General features: G+C 36.1%; 1 protein-coding gene across 2 annotated transcripts in view; it reads left to right on the plus strand.

The window, feature by feature from the left end:
• LOC126198708 (spastin) overlaps positions 1-18,177 on the plus strand; it is a 524,519-nt gene that overhangs the window by 477,014 nt on the left and 29,328 nt on the right. For both annotated transcript variants that reach the window (XM_049935226.1, XM_049935217.1), the window contains 2 exons: positions 3,966-4,132; positions 6,599-6,790. In XM_049935226.1, coding sequence (XP_049791183.1) covers positions 3,966-4,132; positions 6,599-6,790 — 359 coding nt within the window. The remainder of the gene's footprint in view (positions 1-3,965; positions 4,133-6,598; positions 6,791-18,177) is intronic.

Consider the following 18,177-nt stretch of genomic DNA (forward strand, 5'->3'; position numbering starts at 1 on the left):
TGCTGCACTATGCTGAGCGAAACAAGGTCCGACACTATGTTAGGGGGTGTTCCGTGACTTTTGTCACCTCAGTGTACAATCAGAAAATGTGTGTCTAATAATGCATCTCTTGGAATACATCAAATATAACCTTCCTTTAATTTAGACAATGGCTAAGTACTGGAAAATGAAATCTGATCCATGAATTTTGTGGAAAGGTATGCTGAGGAATGTAGATTGAAGGGAAGCTGGCAGACGTGAAGATCAAAACACAAGAAGACAGAAATAGGAAATTTGTCAAAACATGAACTCAGGACCTGGTAATGTCTGAGTCCAAAAAGAGACTCACAATAAGTATACGTAATCCCATCTAGTGTTGCAAGCTTTAACAATGTCAGCTTATTAATAATAAGTGAAATTATTGTATTGATCTGGCATTTAGTTCCTGTCAGCAACGAAGGTGAAATGGTAGTATTTCAGTGCAGTCTCCCTGTGCTGCCATCCCCCCTCCCCACCCCCCACCTTCCACCAGCAAAGAAAAAAAAATCCAAGTGTGAATTTGATTTGGAGTGTGGTGATTATTCTCATTTTATTACTATGAGTCTCTATTGGTTCTGTTAATTAAGACACTAAAGGAATTCTCTTGAAAATGAAAAATGTTTCTGCCACACACAGTGACTGCCCCTTCAGGAACCTATTAGAGTTTGAAGAGGACATCTGCATTATCTTGCACCACTGGTGAATTTTTGGGATTGGCTTACCCCAGAGATCCAAGGTGGTTATGATTAAACTTTTCCTATTTAACACTTTATAACATTGAAAATAATTACTGTACAAGTACCAAACGTGGTAGCATTAATGTCCAGAGTGTGGGTTGCATGATTTCCAAGCGTCACAGCACCACCGTCAAGTTCCAACTACGGCCACCAGATACCGTGATCAGTCATCGTGATTCTAAATTTCACACGTCTGACCAGTCGCAGTGCACTTGTTGACATGTCAACATGAGCTTGGACGAAAGAAGCAGGGCATTATTGGTGAAGCTCTATCATCAAAACAACAGTAATGCTGCAGATGCAATTAGAGAGTATTGTCAACTGAAAGGATTACAGAAGGGTCCTCTTTCTCCACCTTCTGTGCGGAACATGGTGAAGTAGTCCGAATCAAATGAGGAACTGGGTGTCGCTCTGGGACGAGGCAGACTACCAGTTGCACCACAGGTGGTTGATGAAATCGTTGTTGCTATGGCGAACAACGCTGTGTGCAATCACCAATCGTCAGACAATGCACGTACTGTATCACGATAGTTGAACATCCTGTGGTACACTGAACGGAAGGTGCTTCAAACCATTCTCAAATGGTATCCGTACAAGATCCATATCATACAGCAGATTGCAACACACGACGCACAACGATATGTTGACTTCACTCTCCACATTTTCGCAAGGATTGAAGTTGATGACTATCCTATGAACAGACAGAGCTAATTTTTCTCTGACAGGTGAGGAGAACACACAGACTTGCCGAGTTCAGGTATCCTCACCTCTAGTCACTGTGCATGGAGCTACTCTGTATGGTGAACATGTCACCGTATGTTGTGGCTTCATGGTTACATTCAACATTAACCCATTCTTTTTTGAACAGGTTGGTGCTCAAGGACCACAGATGTGCAGTGTGACTGGCCAGCGCTACTGTAATGTGCTTCACCAGCAATTCATACCCATCCTACAGGAGACACACACTGAACACTTTTCATGCAAGTTGGGGCCCCATAGCACATTGCTCGTGAAACTCACCTGCTTCTCCAAAACACTATTGAAAATGATTGAATTATTGGCCAATCGTTTCCAAATGCTTGGCTAGCATGATCACGTGATCTCACTCCCTGTGATTTATGGTTGTGGGGCTACCTGAAGGACAGGGTGTACCAGGGGAACATTCACACATGTACTGATCTGAAACTGAGCATATCAAGAGGGGTAGCCAGCATGCTTCCGTCTGCTGTGTGGAATGCAATCTTCTGGACACTGATGGGTGCCATATTGAGCCCATTTTGTAGCAGGAGTGGCATCGGTATTTAATAGTATGAGCACCATAGTAGCACATTAAAAGTGTTTGAGTTGAACTGATTCTGTCTTATTTATCTTCCTCATGTCCTTGACATTAATGCTACCAAGTTTGGTACTCATATGGTAATTATTTTCTGCATTATAATGTGTTAAATAGGGAAACTTTAATTATAACCACCTGGTATTATGCACATTACCCTTATCTCAGAAAGGTAACACACACGCAACAATACTTAATGGTTTTAATTTATACTGCATAAATTTCTCGTTCACCATTGTGCTTGGTGATTAAACTTAGCTGTGGCAATATAACTTGGAGACTTATGAATGGATCATTTCAAGAAATGCTTGCTAAACATTGGTGAAGGAAACAGAAAGTACAGCCAATGCAATGATACACTCATCCTACAGATAGACCACAATTACTTGGAGAGGGTAGGAGTAAAATAGCAGATTGAGATGGTGAAACATGACTATCAAAGCTTTTCATAAGAATAGATGAGAAACAACTGAACACTGTCTATTAGCTGGTGCAGTTATTTGTGTTAGGTGGTTGTTAATCTTATGCAAACAAATATTGTTAAGCAGCTTTGGATACTGTAATAGCACAATATAGGTAGGCTACTATTGTTTATAAGAGAGTTTGTATGGTAACTGCCTTTGAAGTGCATGTAATGTTAGGAAGTGGAAGGGAACAAAATTTAAAGAAAACATCATAGAACTACAGTTATAAAAAAGGGCATTTGTGGATGAATTTTGCTGCTGTCTGAACAGAGCAGAGGATGGGAAAAGATGGAAGTAGCTATCTAAACTTAATCAGCTAGTGGAATGATTGCCTTCACATATTGGGCTTAATTCAAAAGCTATGAACAGCTTCTTTTTTTTTTTTGTGCCAGACTGAGGCGATTCATGGGAGCCACATCGCTTGCTCCTTGTGACTACTGTTACAATAAAATGAGTGGTTCCAACACCTCCTATGAGGTACCTCAGGTAAAGTTAAAAACTGGTCACCATCTACATACTTGCAAATTGCAATTTTGTTAACATTAGTGACACTCAACTGTCACTGCTGTTTGTGAGGTTTGGTTGACAGATCATCATGGTCATGGTAAAATTGTTTGAGCAACTGAAACACTTCACCTTGTAGTCAGTCTGTCCAGAATTTTACCAAGCTTGATATCCTCTTTGATGAGAAAATGAATAATAATGCTTTGTGCAACATGTGGCTGCACTTTGTACTCATTTTTTTTCTTTTCTTTTAAGAAACATTTGCTAGAGAATGAAACTAATGCTTGCCAGTTCCATATTTATCACATACCCACATCTAATGCATATCTACAGTGAGCACCCCCACACCATTATTGGCTCTTTCCATATCCATAGCATGCAGTTCTGGTCTATGTATGCTGTTATTCTGTTTATCAGATCTTTGTAGCAAAATGTGCTTTCAGTGAAAATAAAATTTTGTGTTGACAATTTTTTTGTTAAAGATTTGTGTAAATGACTTATTGAATTGGATTAACTGAAGTAGAATTAAAATGAGGTAAGAAAACAACAGTTCTAATGCTACAAGCTTCTCACCACCACTCTTCTTTTTCTGGTTATCTGTTTTTAAGTCAGTGAGTAAGTACTGGTATTTAGATTGTCATCTTCAAAAGTCTGATGGATGTTACCCCAGCCCCCTCCAACTTCAGTTTTATTGAGATTTGATTTGTTGCCAGCTGCTATTTTGCACCTAAATCATTAAAAATAGGTTTATTGAATGAGTTTTGAAATCGATGATTTTGTCATTCATATTTTTATAGTAATTTTATTTTGTATTTGTTTTATACTCAAGTTAACAATTTATAATGAAATACAGAGGAAGAAATGAAGTAATAGATATTGCTGCTCAAGAAAGCTTACACTGTGTTACAGCTCTCGGGCGGAAGCTCACCATACCTGCACGGAGGACAATTGGGTCTTCGGCTAGTAAGAGTCAGACGTTACCCAGAAGTATGGGGTCACGTTCACAGACATCATTAGGTTCATCAAGACCTGGGAAGCCTCAATCCACACCACCTGTTGTCAAAAGACAACTTTCAGTAAGTATACAAATTAAAGAAATAAATTGCTTTATATTCCGTTGAATTTGATTCTTAATTGTGACTTTATGTTGTATGGCCAACAGCAAAGTGAAACATTGTGGATCATCTTTTTTTCTGTCTATGCTATGCTGATAACTGTGAGCAGTTATTTATTTACATGTGTGATGGATTATAATTGTGGTCTCCTGCTGAGATGTGGAATGACTCAGTCAGTTTAAAACTATAAATTCTTCTATAGAGTATGAGGAGTTGTCAGGCTGAAACAATTTCAGTTTGTGTTGTTAGTTATGGGATTCAGGACCAGGAGGATAGAGATGTCAGTGGTCTGGGAAATGTGCTTAGATGGCTCAGTTCTTAGAGCACAGGTCTATAAAAGGCATATGTTTGAGTTTGAGCTCTGATCTGGCACACACTATCTGCCAGGACTTTTATTACAGCTTGGAGTCTGCTACAGAGTGAAACCTTCATTTTGGTGAAACCAGTAGATACGTCTGATGTTAACTTTCAGCAGTGCAATAGCTGTTTCACTTGTGCAAGTATCAATTGTGCCTCACCTTGTTTGAATATATTTATATAAATTTTGCTTTGTTGAAAACGCTTACCATAATATACTGGAAGATTTTCTTCAACATCAGCACCTGGACTCGAGAGGACACAGATTCTTAATCAGTGTGCACCACAAGTGGTGTAGAAATTGTAACTTGGAATTGATTAACATGGCACTGCAGTCGATCATTCAAAAAGTGCATTTTAATGGCTTCATAAAGGAAGCAAACATTCAAACAACCTAGCTGATACAGTCAGTTGACTATTGTCACACCTTAAGCAGATGTCTACAAGATGATTGTGGGTGAGCACCACATAACATTCTTACAGTCTGTTTTTGAGCAACAAAGTCTTCTTTCTTAAATATAAGTTACCTGAGAACATTATTCCGTGCGACATTATCAAATGAAAATATGCATAACATGTCAACTTACTGATTTCTCTCTTCCCAAGCTTTGCAGTGAGCAAATGTGGTTGAACTAAGTTTCCACTGTATTTATTATATCCTCTCCAAGTGCTGCACTTCTCATTGGCGTAGTACTCCTAGATGTGCAGAATTGAATAAGTTGTGTGTTTTTGAAACTGAGAGCGAGACCATTCACAAAAAGCTATCAGTGAAGATCTTTGTATACCATTTCTTCTGTTTCTTTATGTAGCCTAGGATTGATTACAACAGTAGTGTCATCTGCAAAAAGAACTAATTCTGCTTGTTGTATATTAGGCAATAGATCATTTACAAACATGAGGAACAATAGTGTAACTGAGATTGAGCCTTGGGAGCCCCCATACGTGATAGCTCCCCATTCAGAATTACGTCCCCAGACTATATTGGTTGTATTATTAAGTACAACCTTCTGCATTCTTTTTGTTGGATATAACATTACCCATCTGTTGGCTGCACCACCAGTCCCATAATACACTGATTTGTATACGAGTATAGTGTGATTCGCTCACTCATATGCCTTAGACAGTCACCAAAAATACCAACTGGTTCTGTTTTATTATTTAATTCTTGTAAAATTTGGTGAGTGAACTTGTAAATGACATTCTCAGTAGTGCAACTCTGTTGAAATAATAAATCACCTTCTTAAAAGTTTTGGAGAATATCAGCAATGAAACATATCGGTAGTTATTGACATCTCTTTTATGACATTTCTTAATCTTTCCAGATGTGTGTGTTTTTTTGTTTTTATTTTTTAAGAAAGGAAATTTTTTCTATGTTCTGATGTCTATAGGTGATTTTTATATGATTTTAGAAGCATGATTTATACAAATATATGTAACCATTTTCAATAAATACTAGGAACATTTGGCTTCTTTTTATGGACTAAAATAAATAATTTTGAAATCTTCACTGTTGTAATAAATCAACTAATAATTTAATAATTACCATGCAAAATAACAATATTAACATTCAGTTATAAAGTAGAATATAACTAACCAACAACTTCCTTGAATTCTGGTGGTCTCAGACTGCTGTGCACTGCTACATTCACTTGTTCATATTTTTACAGTGATGCTCAACAGTTGGGAGTGCTTGTGCATGATGAAAAGATTGAACATTCACAGATTGTATATGACATTTCCATTAAGGAAAAATATTTGTGTTGCAGCTAAATATTAATGTACACAATTGTAGCCAGGGGGTCTGAAAGTGTTAAAGAGGAGTTAAACACTGGCATATTTCAGTCTTTCTGGAAAAATGCCTTGAGTTAGTGATGCACAACATATCTCAGATAAGACTGAACTTATTATATGGGAACAAATCTTTAGTATTGTATTGGAAACACCATAAAAACTAAATGAGCTTTTATCTTTGAGACAATGTATAATTTTCTTTATTTCAGGAAAAGAAGTTGGTGATACATTCATATGATTGAATTTTATGAGGATGTTCTTTCATTATTTGAAATATAGGGTCCAAGTAGCTCTCCAGTGCGACGATACAGTGGAAGTGGTAGCGGCCCATCAGGCGGAAAGAGCACTCCGTCACGTAAAACACCACCCCAATCCCTGAAGGGTGTTGACCCTAAATTAGCACAGATAGTGCTTGATGAAATTTTAGAAGGTGGTACATCCGTCCAGTGGGAAGATATTGCTGGTCAAGAGGTAAGATAAATGTTCAGAACCAAAATTTCCTTTTTTTAAATTTATGTACCGGTGCATAAGAAATTGTGTCTTCAGGAAGTGTCTCTCTTCTCTTTTTTTATTGACGAGTTGTTTTGTTGCATGTTTAAATTGTGATAAAGAATGATGATTAAAAATTTCAGTCAAACTTTTGTAGCCTGAATTTTTTTCTTTGTCTCATTTCTTTTTTTTTCTTTTTCTTTCTTTTTTTGTCATTTTAGTATGTTGGAAATTGTTTTGTTATAAAGAAAGCAATATAAACCGCAATTTTTCAAAACTAGATTGAGATTAATAATAATAATAATAATAATAATAATAATAATAATAATAATAATAATAATAATAATAATACCCGTGGAGGCCCGGGAAAAGAATAGGCCTCCGGTATGTTCTGCCAGTCGTAAAAGGCGACGAAAAGAACAAACCACTAATAGGGCTAACCCCCCTTTAGTGTGATTAGTTGGTTCAGGACAGAACTAAAGAAGCCTCGGACAAGCGCCGTCATGGTCGGGGACGACGCTTGAACCCTATGCCCGCCCACAATGGTAACGACACTGCTAGCCAACTGGAAAATGATTTAAATCCAAATAGAGGTGTTTTGCAGGATATGCTTCCTGCAACCACCCTAGAAGGAAAACAAAGACAGAGGATGAGATGGTCAGATGAAGTTAATCGACACCTCATGTTCTGTTATTACCAAGCAACAAACCTAGGAACCAACAAAACTGGATACAGATCACAAGTATACACAACATTTATTACCAGATACCCAGAATTAAAATTTTTAACAGAACAACGACTAGCTGATCAGATCCGTGTAATAATAAAAAATAACAGGATACCCCAGTCAGAATTAGAAAACATCAAACAACAAATACTGGAACAAAATAATGTGCAAACAGAAGAAGAAGAAAATACAGTAATGGACTCAAACATCCCAGAGCAAACAAACAAAGAACAACACGCATCAATTAAACAGTCAGAGGAAAACGAAATCTTAAGACAGCCACCAGAACAAGCACAAATAGAACACGAAGTGACACACATGTTAGATATAGAAGAAAAATTTCAGCTGACATATATAGAATACAAAGACACAAATACAGACATAAGACCATTCTTGCATAGACCACCAAATAACCCACAAGTCGAAACAACAATAAAAACTATCAACACAATCATACACAACAAAATAAATGAAAACACAACTATGGAAGAGTTACAACTACTGGTTTATATAGGAGCACTCACTACACTAAATATACACACTAGACAGAGATCAGAACCAACCAACACACAGAAGAAACCCACAAAACCAGCATGGCAACACAGGCTACAGATCAGAATAGAAAAACTGAGAAAAGACATCGGACAGCTAACACAATTTATAAGAAATGAAATCTCGGAAAAAAAACGAAAAAGGTTAGGTAAAATCTCACAACAAGAAGCGACAGAGCAATTAGACGAAAAGAAGCAGAAATTACAAGCATTAGCCAAACGACTCAGAAGATACAAAAAAAGTGAGAATAGAAGGAAACAAAACCAAACATTCAACACAAACCAAAAGAAATTTTACCAGACAATAGATAACACACACATTAAAATAAACAATCCACCAAACGTAACAGACATGGAACACTTCTGGAGCAACATATGGTCTAACCCGGTACAACATAACAGGCATGCACGGTGGATACAAGCAGAAACAGACACATACAAGATGATACCACAAATGCCTGAAGTGATAATTTTGCAACATGAAGTCACCCAAACCCCAAGCAATTAATTCTACTCACAATTGGAAAGCCGCTGGAAATGATAAAATAGCAAATTTCTGGTTAAAGAAGTTCACCTCAACACATTCACATCTAACTAAATTATTTAACAGTTACATTGCAGACCCATACACATTCCCTGATACACTTACACATGGAATAACTTATCTGAAACCTAAAGATCAAGCAGACACAGCGAACCCAGCTAAATATCGCCCCATAACATGCCTACCAACAATATACAAAATATTAACTTCAATCATTAAACAGAAATTAATGACACATACAACACAGAACAAAATTATAAATGAAGAACAAAAAGGCTGTTGCAAAGGAGCACGAGGATGTAAAGAGCAACTGATAATAGATGCAGAGGTGACATATCAAGCTAAAACTAAACCAAGGTCGCTACACTACGCATACATTGATTACCAAAAAGCTTTTGATAGTGTACCCCACTCATGGTTACTACAAATATTGGAAATATACAAAGTAGATCCTAAACTGATACAGTTCCTAAACATAGTAATGAAAAATTGGAAAACCACACTTAATATCCAAACAAATTCAAATAATATCACATCACAGCCAATACAGGTAAAGCGTGGAATATACCAAGGAGACTCATTAAGTCCTTTCTGGTTCTGCCTTGCTCTGAACCCACTATCCAACATGCTAAATAATACAAATTATGGATACAATATTACTGGAACATACCCACACAAAATCACACATTTGCTATACATGGATGATCTAAAACTACTGGCAGCAACAAATCAACAACTCAACCAATTACTAAAGATAACAGAAGTATTCAGCAATGATATAAGTATGGCTTTTGGAACAGACAAATGTAAGAAAAATAGCATAGTCAAGGGAAAACACACTAAACAAGAAGATTACATATTGGATAACCACAGCGACTGCATAGAAGCGATGGTAAAAACGGATGCCTATAAATATCTAGGATACAGACAAAAAATAGGAATAGATAATACAAATATTAAAGAAGAACTAAAAGAAAAATATAGACAAAGACTAACAAAAATACTGAAATCAGAATTGACAGCAAGAAACAAGACCAAAGCTATAAATACTTATGCCATACCAATATTGACCTACTCATTTGGAGTAGTGAAATGGAGTAACACAGACCTAGAAGCACTCAATACACTTACACGATCACAATGCCATAAATATAGAATACATCACATACATTCAGCAACAGAAAGATTCACATTAAGCAGAAAGGAAGGAGGAAGGGGATTTATCGATATAAAAAACCTACATTATGGAGAGGTAGACAATTTAAGAAAATTCTTTATAGAACGAGCAGAAACTAGCAAAATACACAAAGCAATCACTCATATAAATACATCGGCTACACCACTACAATTTCATAACCACCTCTACAACCCTTTAGACCACATAACATCAACAGATACGAAGAAAGTAAATTGGAAAAAGAAAACACTTCATGGCAAGCACCCGTATCATCTAACACAGCCACACATCGATCAAGACGCATCCAACACATGGCTAAGAAAAGGCAATGTATACAGTGAGACAGGAGGATTCATGATTGCAATACAGGATCAAACAATAAACACCAGGTATTACAGCAAGCATATTATTAAAGATCCCAATACCACAACAGATAAATGCAGACTTTGTAAACAACAAATAGAAACAGTAGATCACATCACAAGCGGATGTACAATACTAGCAAATACAGAATACCCCAGAAGACATGACAATGTCGCAAAAATAATACATCAACAGCTTGCCTTACAACATAAACTTTTAAAACAACAAGTTCCTACATACAAGTATGCACCACAAAATGTACTGGAGAATGATGAATACAAATTATACTGGAACAGAACCATTATAACAGATAAAACAACGCCACATAACAAACCTGACATCATACTCACCAATAAAAAGAAGAAATTAACACAACTAATCGAAATATCCATACCCAATACAACAAATATACAAAAGAAAACAGGAGAAAAAATTGAAAAATACATCCAACTGGCTGAGGAAGTCAAAGACATGTGGCATCAGGATAAAGTTGACATCATACCAATTATAGTATCAACTACAGGAGTCATACCACACAATATCCAACAGTACATCAATGCAATACAGCTACATCCAAACACATATATACAACTACAGAAATCCGTAATTATTGATACATGTTCAATTACCCGAAAGTTCCTAAATGCAATATAACACATACCGTACAGTTAATAGGAAGTGATGCTTGATCAAGGTCCGCGTCACTTTCCATTCTCAACCAGACTTAACGTCTGAGAAAGTAAAGAAATAATAATAATAATAATAATGTTCTGCCAGTCGTAAAAGGCGACGAAAAGTACAAACCACTAACAGGGCTAATCCCCCTTTAGTGTGATTAGTTGGTTCAGGACAGAACTAAAGGAGCCTCGGACAAGTGCCATCATGGTCGGGGACAACGTTTGAACCCTATGCCCGCCCACAATGGTAACGACACTGCTAGCCAACTGGAAAATGATTTAAATCCAAATAGAGGTGTTTTGCAGGATATGCTTCCTGCAACCACCCTAGAAGGAAAACAGACAGAGGATGAGATGGTCAGATGAAGTTAATCGACACCTCATGTTCTGTTATTACCAAGCAACAAACCTAGGAACCAACACACCTGGATACAGATCACAAGTATACACAACATTCATTATCAGATACCCCGAATTAAAATTTTTAAGAGAACAACGACTAGCTGATCCGATCCGTGTAATAATAAAAAATAACAGGATACCCCAGTCAGAATTAGAAAACATCAAACAACAAGTACAACAAATACTGGAACAAAATAATGTGCAATCAGAAGAAGAAGAAGAAGAAAATACAGTAATGGAATCAAACATCCCAGAGCAAACAAACAAAGAACACCACGCATCAATTAAACAATCAGAGGAAAACGAAATCTTAAGACAGCCACCAGAACAAGCACAAATAGAACTCGAAGTAACACACATGTTAGATATAGAAGAAAAATTTCAGCTGACATATATAGAATACAAAGACACAAATACAGACATTAGACCATTCTTGCATAGACCACCAAATAACCCACAAGTCGAAACAACAATAAAAACTATCAACACAATCATACACAACAAAATAAATGAAAACACAACTGTGGAAGAGTTACAACTACTGGTTTATATAGGAGCACTCACTACACTAAATATACACACTAGGCAGAGATCAGAACCAACCAACACACAGAAGAAACCCACAAAACCAGCATGGCAACACAGGCTACAGATCAGAATAGAAAAACTGAGAAAAGACATCGGACAGCTAACACAATTTATAAGAAATGAAATGTCAGGAAAAAAAAGAAAAAGGTTAGGTAAAATCTCACAACAAGAAGCGACAGAGCAATTAAATGAAAAGAAGCAGAAATTACAAGCATTGGCCAAATGACTTAGAAGATACAAAAAAAGTGAAAATAAAAGGAAACAAAACCAAACTATCAACACAAACCAAAAGAATTTTTTCCAGACAATAGATAACACACACATTAAAATAGACAATCCACCAAACATAACAGACATGGAACACTTCTGGAGCAACATATGGTCAAACCCGGTACAACATAACAGGCATGCACGGTGGATACAAGCAGAAACAGATACATACAAGATGATACCACAAATGCGTGAAGTGATAATTTTGCAACATGAAGTCACCCAAACCCCAAGCAATTAATTCTACTCACAATTGGAAAGCTCCTGGAAAAGATAAAATAGCAAATTTCTGGCTAAAGAAGTTCACCTCAACACATTCACATCTAACTAAATTATTTAACAGGTCGATAGACACACAAACAAACACAAATATACACACAAAATTCAAGCTTTCGCAACAAACTGTTGCCTCATCAGGAAAGAGGGAAGGAGAGGGAAAGACGAAAGGATGTGGGTTTTAAGGGAGAGGGTAAGGAGTCATTCCAATCCCGGGAGCGGAAAGACTTACCTTAGGGGGAAAAAAGGACAGGTATACACTCGCACACACACACATATCCATCCACACATACAGACACAAGCAGACATATTTGGTCTTTAAATATGTCTGCTTGTGTCTGTATGTGTGGATGGATATGTGTGTGTGTGCGAGTGTATACCTGTCCTTTTTTCCCCCTAAGGTAAGTCTTTCCGCTCCCGGGATTGGAATGACTCCTTACCCTCTCCCTTAAAACCCACATCCTTTCGTCTTTCCCTCTCCTTCCCTCTTTCCTGATGAGGCAACAGTTTGTTGCGAAAGCTTGAATTTTGTGTGTATATTTGTGTTTGTTTGTGTGTCTATCGACCTGCCAGCGCTTTTGTTTGGTAAGTCTCATCATCTTTCTTTTTAGATATATTTTTTCCACATGGAATGTTTCCCTCTGTTATATTCATTAAATTATTTAACAGTTACATTGCAGACCCATACACATCCCCTGATACACTTACACATGGAATAACTTATCTGAAACCTAAAGATCAAGCAGACACAGCAAACCCAGCTAAATATCGCCCCATAACATGCCTACCAACAATATACAAAATATTAACTTACGTCATTACACAGAAATTAATGACACATACAACACAGAACAAAATTATAAATGAAGAACAAAAAGCCTGTTGCAAAGGAGCGCGAGGATGTAAAGAGCAACTGATAATAGATGCAGAGGTGACATCAAGCTAAAACTAAACAAAGGTCGCTACACTACGCATACATTGATTACCAAAAAGCTTTTGATAGTGTACCCCACTCATGGTTACTACAAATATTGGAAATATACAAAGTAGATCCTAAATTGATACAGTTCCTAAACATACTAATGAAAAATTGGAAAACCACACTTAATATCCAAACAAATTCAAATAATATCACATCACAGCCAATACAGATAAAGCGTGGAATATACCAAGGAGACTCATTAAGTCTTTTCTGGTTCTGCCTTGCTCTGAACCCACTATCCAACATGCTAAATAATACAAATTATGGATACAATATTACTGGAACATACCCACACAAAATCACACATTTGCTATACATGGATGATCTAAAACTACTGGTAGCAACAAATCAACAACTCAACCAATTACTAAAGATAAGAGAAGTATTCAGCAATGATATAAATATGGTTTTTGGAACAAACAAATGTAAGAAAAATAGCATAGTCAAGGGAAAACACACTAAACAAGAAGATTACATATTGGATAATCACAGCGACTGCATAGAAACGAGGGAAAAAACAGATGCCTATAAATATCTAGGATACAGACAAAAAATAGATAGATAATACAAATATTAAAGAAGAACTAAAAGAAAAATATAGACAAAGACTAACAAAAATACTGAAAACAGAATTGACAGCAAGAAACAAGACAAAAGCTATAAATACTTACGCTATACCAATATTGACCTACTCATTTGGAGTAGTGAAATGGAGTAACACAGACCTAGAAGCACTCAATACACTTACACGATCACAATGCCACAAATATAGAATACATCACATACATTCAGCAACAGAAAGATTCACATTAAGCAGAAAGGAAGGAGGAAGGGGATTTATTGATATAAAAAACCTACATTATGGAGAGGTAGACAATTTAAGAAAATTCTTTCTAGAACGAGCAGAAACTAGCAAAATACACAAAGCAATCACTCATATAAATACATCGGCTACACCACTACAATTTCATAACCACTTCTACAACCCTTTAGATCATATAACATCAATAGATACGAAGAAAGTAAATTGGAAAAAGAAAACACTACATGGCAAGCACCCATATCATCTAACACAGCCACACATCGATGAAGACGCATCCAACACATGACTAAGAAAAGGCAATATATACAGTGAGACGGAAGGATTCAGGATTGCAATACAGGATCAAACAATAAACACCAGATATTACAGCAAGCCTATTATTAAAGATCCCAATACCACAACAGATAAATGCAGACTTTGCAAACAACAAATAGAAACAGTAGATCACATCACAAGCGGATGTACAATACTAGCAAATACAGAATACCCCAGAAGACATGACAATGTAGCAAAAATAATACATCAACAGCTTGCCTTACAACATAAACTTTTAAAACAACAAGTTCCTACATACAAGTATGCACCACAAAATGTACTGGAGAATGATGAATACAAATTATACTGGAACAGAACTATTATAACAGATAAAACAACACCACATAACAAACCTGACATCATACTCACCAATAAAAAGAAGAAATTAACACAACTAATCGAAATATCCATACCCAATACAACAAATATAAAAAAGAAAACAGGAGAAAAAATTGAAAAATACATCCAACTGGCTGAGGAAGTCAAAGACATGTGGCATCAGGATAAAGTTGACATTATACCAATAATACTATCAACTACAGGAGTCATACCACACAATATCCACCAGTACATCAACGCAACACAGCTACATCCAAACATATATATACAACTACAGAAAACCGTTATTATTGATACATGTTCAATTACCCGAAAGTTCCTAAATGCAATGTAACATATACCGTAGAGTTAAAAGGAAGTCACGCTTGATCAAGGTCCGCGTCACTTTCCATTTTTGACCAGACATAACGTCTGAGAAAAGAAAGGAAGAAATAATAATAATAATAATAATAATAATAATGTTAAATAGGAATTAATTTCTCCCTTTTGAATTTCAACACAATTTCTGAATGTGTGATAGAAATATCTCAGGAAAGAATTAATCCAGGAGGTGTCCTGAAAAGATGATCCCCTATCACATTAGGCAATGCAGTTTGTTCTGCAGATTCTAATGAGCCCAAATCTACATGCAGAAGTGATTTTGGGCATTCTGAAAACCCCATAATAATTCGGACCCAAAAAGGAATGCCTTCTTGGAACACTGAACACACATTCCTTTTTAAAAACTGGAAAAATAAAACAACTGTCAAAAGCTTTAGGTGAACAAACAATATCTGTTTCGCCTTTACAGGAAACACTGGTGCCAGATGACAATATTGTAGAATACAAGAACCATCACATCTTTAATGGTAAACTAGTAAATAGTTACCAACAATGTATTCCACATCTAGGAATGGTATTTGCCATTCAGTTGTTAAATGATGGACTCGGTGACAAATTTTTAGTCTCTGTCAAAGAGACTGGCACTTCTATTATAGCAGTGTGGAAACAAAAATTACATGCTGATTAACTGCCATGCTCCCATAAATAAAGACAATAAAAAGAACCCAGATAAAGTGGAATATTTTTGGGAAACCTTACAAATTGAAGTATCCAAAATCCCAAATGAAAATGGAAAAATATTATTTGGAGAGTTTAAAGCTCAAATAGGGAAAGGAAAATAATTTTGAAAAGTTGAGGCTACCCAGCACACAAAAGAACCAACAGAAATAGTGAAAGATTGTCTGTGCAAAACTTCAACTTAAAACTGACATCCACATATTCCAGAAAGTTCCCCAGGAAAGAAAAAAAGGCTTGGAGATCACAAGGTACAGATTCAGGAGAGCTCCAAATTGATCATGGTAGGATTTCAAATTGGAACATTAAAGAAATGGTGTACATCAAGGGGAAGAAAGGAGAAAATATTGAAACAGACTACTACTTGATGACAGTTATGTTAAAATTTATACCCAAATGCAAGTATAGGAGCCAGAGAAATGAAGTATTGAAAACTGACAAAAAGAAATTACGTATTTTCCATGACAAATTAAACAACTTACAAACTGTAGATGGGAAAAATGACAGTGCCCGAATAATAGATGCTGCCATGTAAAAACCCCAATGGAAAAGAACAAGAAACATGGGTGGTAGACTGAAGACTGTAAAGATCGAGAGCATGGAAAAGATGGCATTCCATAAAGAAATAAGTTCATTATTTGGAATTCATAAAACAAAGCAATCAAATGACAAAGATTTGGGATCCGCTAAGAGAAATTTTGAAAATTATCTTCTACATGATATTCAGGGCAACTCAAAAAGAAAAACAACACAAGAAATTTTAGAAACTAAACTAGTGAAGTATGGACTGTTAAGTCTTATCTTTTAAAAAAGAAAGCAGCTAACTTGGCATTGGTAATACAGAAAATTGCGTATTATTAGCTGAGAAGATTAAGAAACTCCTCTATTGCAAGAAACCATTGATACCTTTTGACAAAGTAGAATCTGAAAATGTTTTTTCTAAATTCAAAACCACCAGATAATACAGAAATTCAGAATATAATTAAAGCACTGAAAAGTAACAAGGCTTCTGGAAATGATTCAGCTGTGATGGAAATGTGAAAAAATGCCAGCGATTACATGATTTTAAGTTTTTCAAAGATTAGGGAAACTTAGAATATTCCAGAAGAATGAAAAAATGCACTCTTACTTCCTTTACACAAGAGAGGAAATACGGTAGACGTCAACACTTATAGAGGAACCTGTTTAGTGGCTGTTACATATAAAATCTTATCCAAGACCCATCAAATCATTTGGAAGAGCAATTATGCAATCAGCTCAGTGAATAACAAGGGAGGGTTAGAAAGGATCGATCTTGCATGGAACGAATTATGAATTTGAAAGTGATTGTAAGGAATTATTGTCAAAGAAGCAAAAATCTTTTCATAACCTTGGTAGACTTCAAGAAAGCGTAAGACTGTGTAGGCAAAGAAACATTCTATACATTGGAAGAATTTGGTAAAGACAGAGGAACTGTGGAAATAGTTAAAGAAACAGTGACAAAAACAAAAGTGTAAAATGAAATTCCTTGGGAAAATTTGAAACAAAAACTGGTGTAAGGCAAGCTGAGGCCTCTCATCATTGTTATTCAATTATGTTTTGGAAAAAGTAATAAGGGAATGGAATCATAAGACTTAAGTAAAAAATAATTCAGAAAATCAAATTGGGATCCAGTAACTTAAATGTCAAACTCAACTTCCAATCTTTGCCGGTGATTTAGCAATATTTTCCAAAAACTGTGATACAGCAACTCAGCAACTAAACCATTTTGAAAGAAATGGCAGAACTTAAATTCCTAAGCACCAGATATGGTAGAATCAACAGAGTGAATATATTTATGTATTTAGGGGAAATAATGCAGACAAATGGTCTAGGTAAAGAAGCAAACAGAAACAGTGTCCAGAAAATGGAAATGCCTTATCAATTAGCAAAGGACATTACAATAAAAAAATCACTCTTAGTAAAAAAAAATCCAACCCTACGACACTGCCTTTATGCAGTGGAATGTTCAGTCCTCAGCGAAAAGGGAGAAACCTAGGAGTTGGAGAAAAAGGAAATACGTGGTCCTAGCAAAGTTGGCAGTATGTGAACGAGAAGAAGTAGAGAAAAAAAATCTGCTCTCACTATCTGCTGCTGTCGGGGGGAAAAGGAGAATTTCATTTGATGATCTTTCGGTTCAAATGAAGCCAGAAAGGCATACTAGTTACAAAAGCAGCAATTCTAGAAAGGCCAAGTTTCTCAAAAAAAGGATTAGGAAGTTAAGGTATTTCCAGAAAAAGCTCAGAAAGCACATCAGGGTA

The sequence above is a fragment of the Schistocerca nitens genome, chromosome 1 (assembly GCF_023898315.1).
Source record: "Schistocerca nitens isolate TAMUIC-IGC-003100 chromosome 1, iqSchNite1.1, whole genome shotgun sequence".
Lineage (NCBI taxonomy): Eukaryota > Metazoa > Arthropoda > Insecta > Orthoptera > Acrididae > Schistocerca > Schistocerca nitens.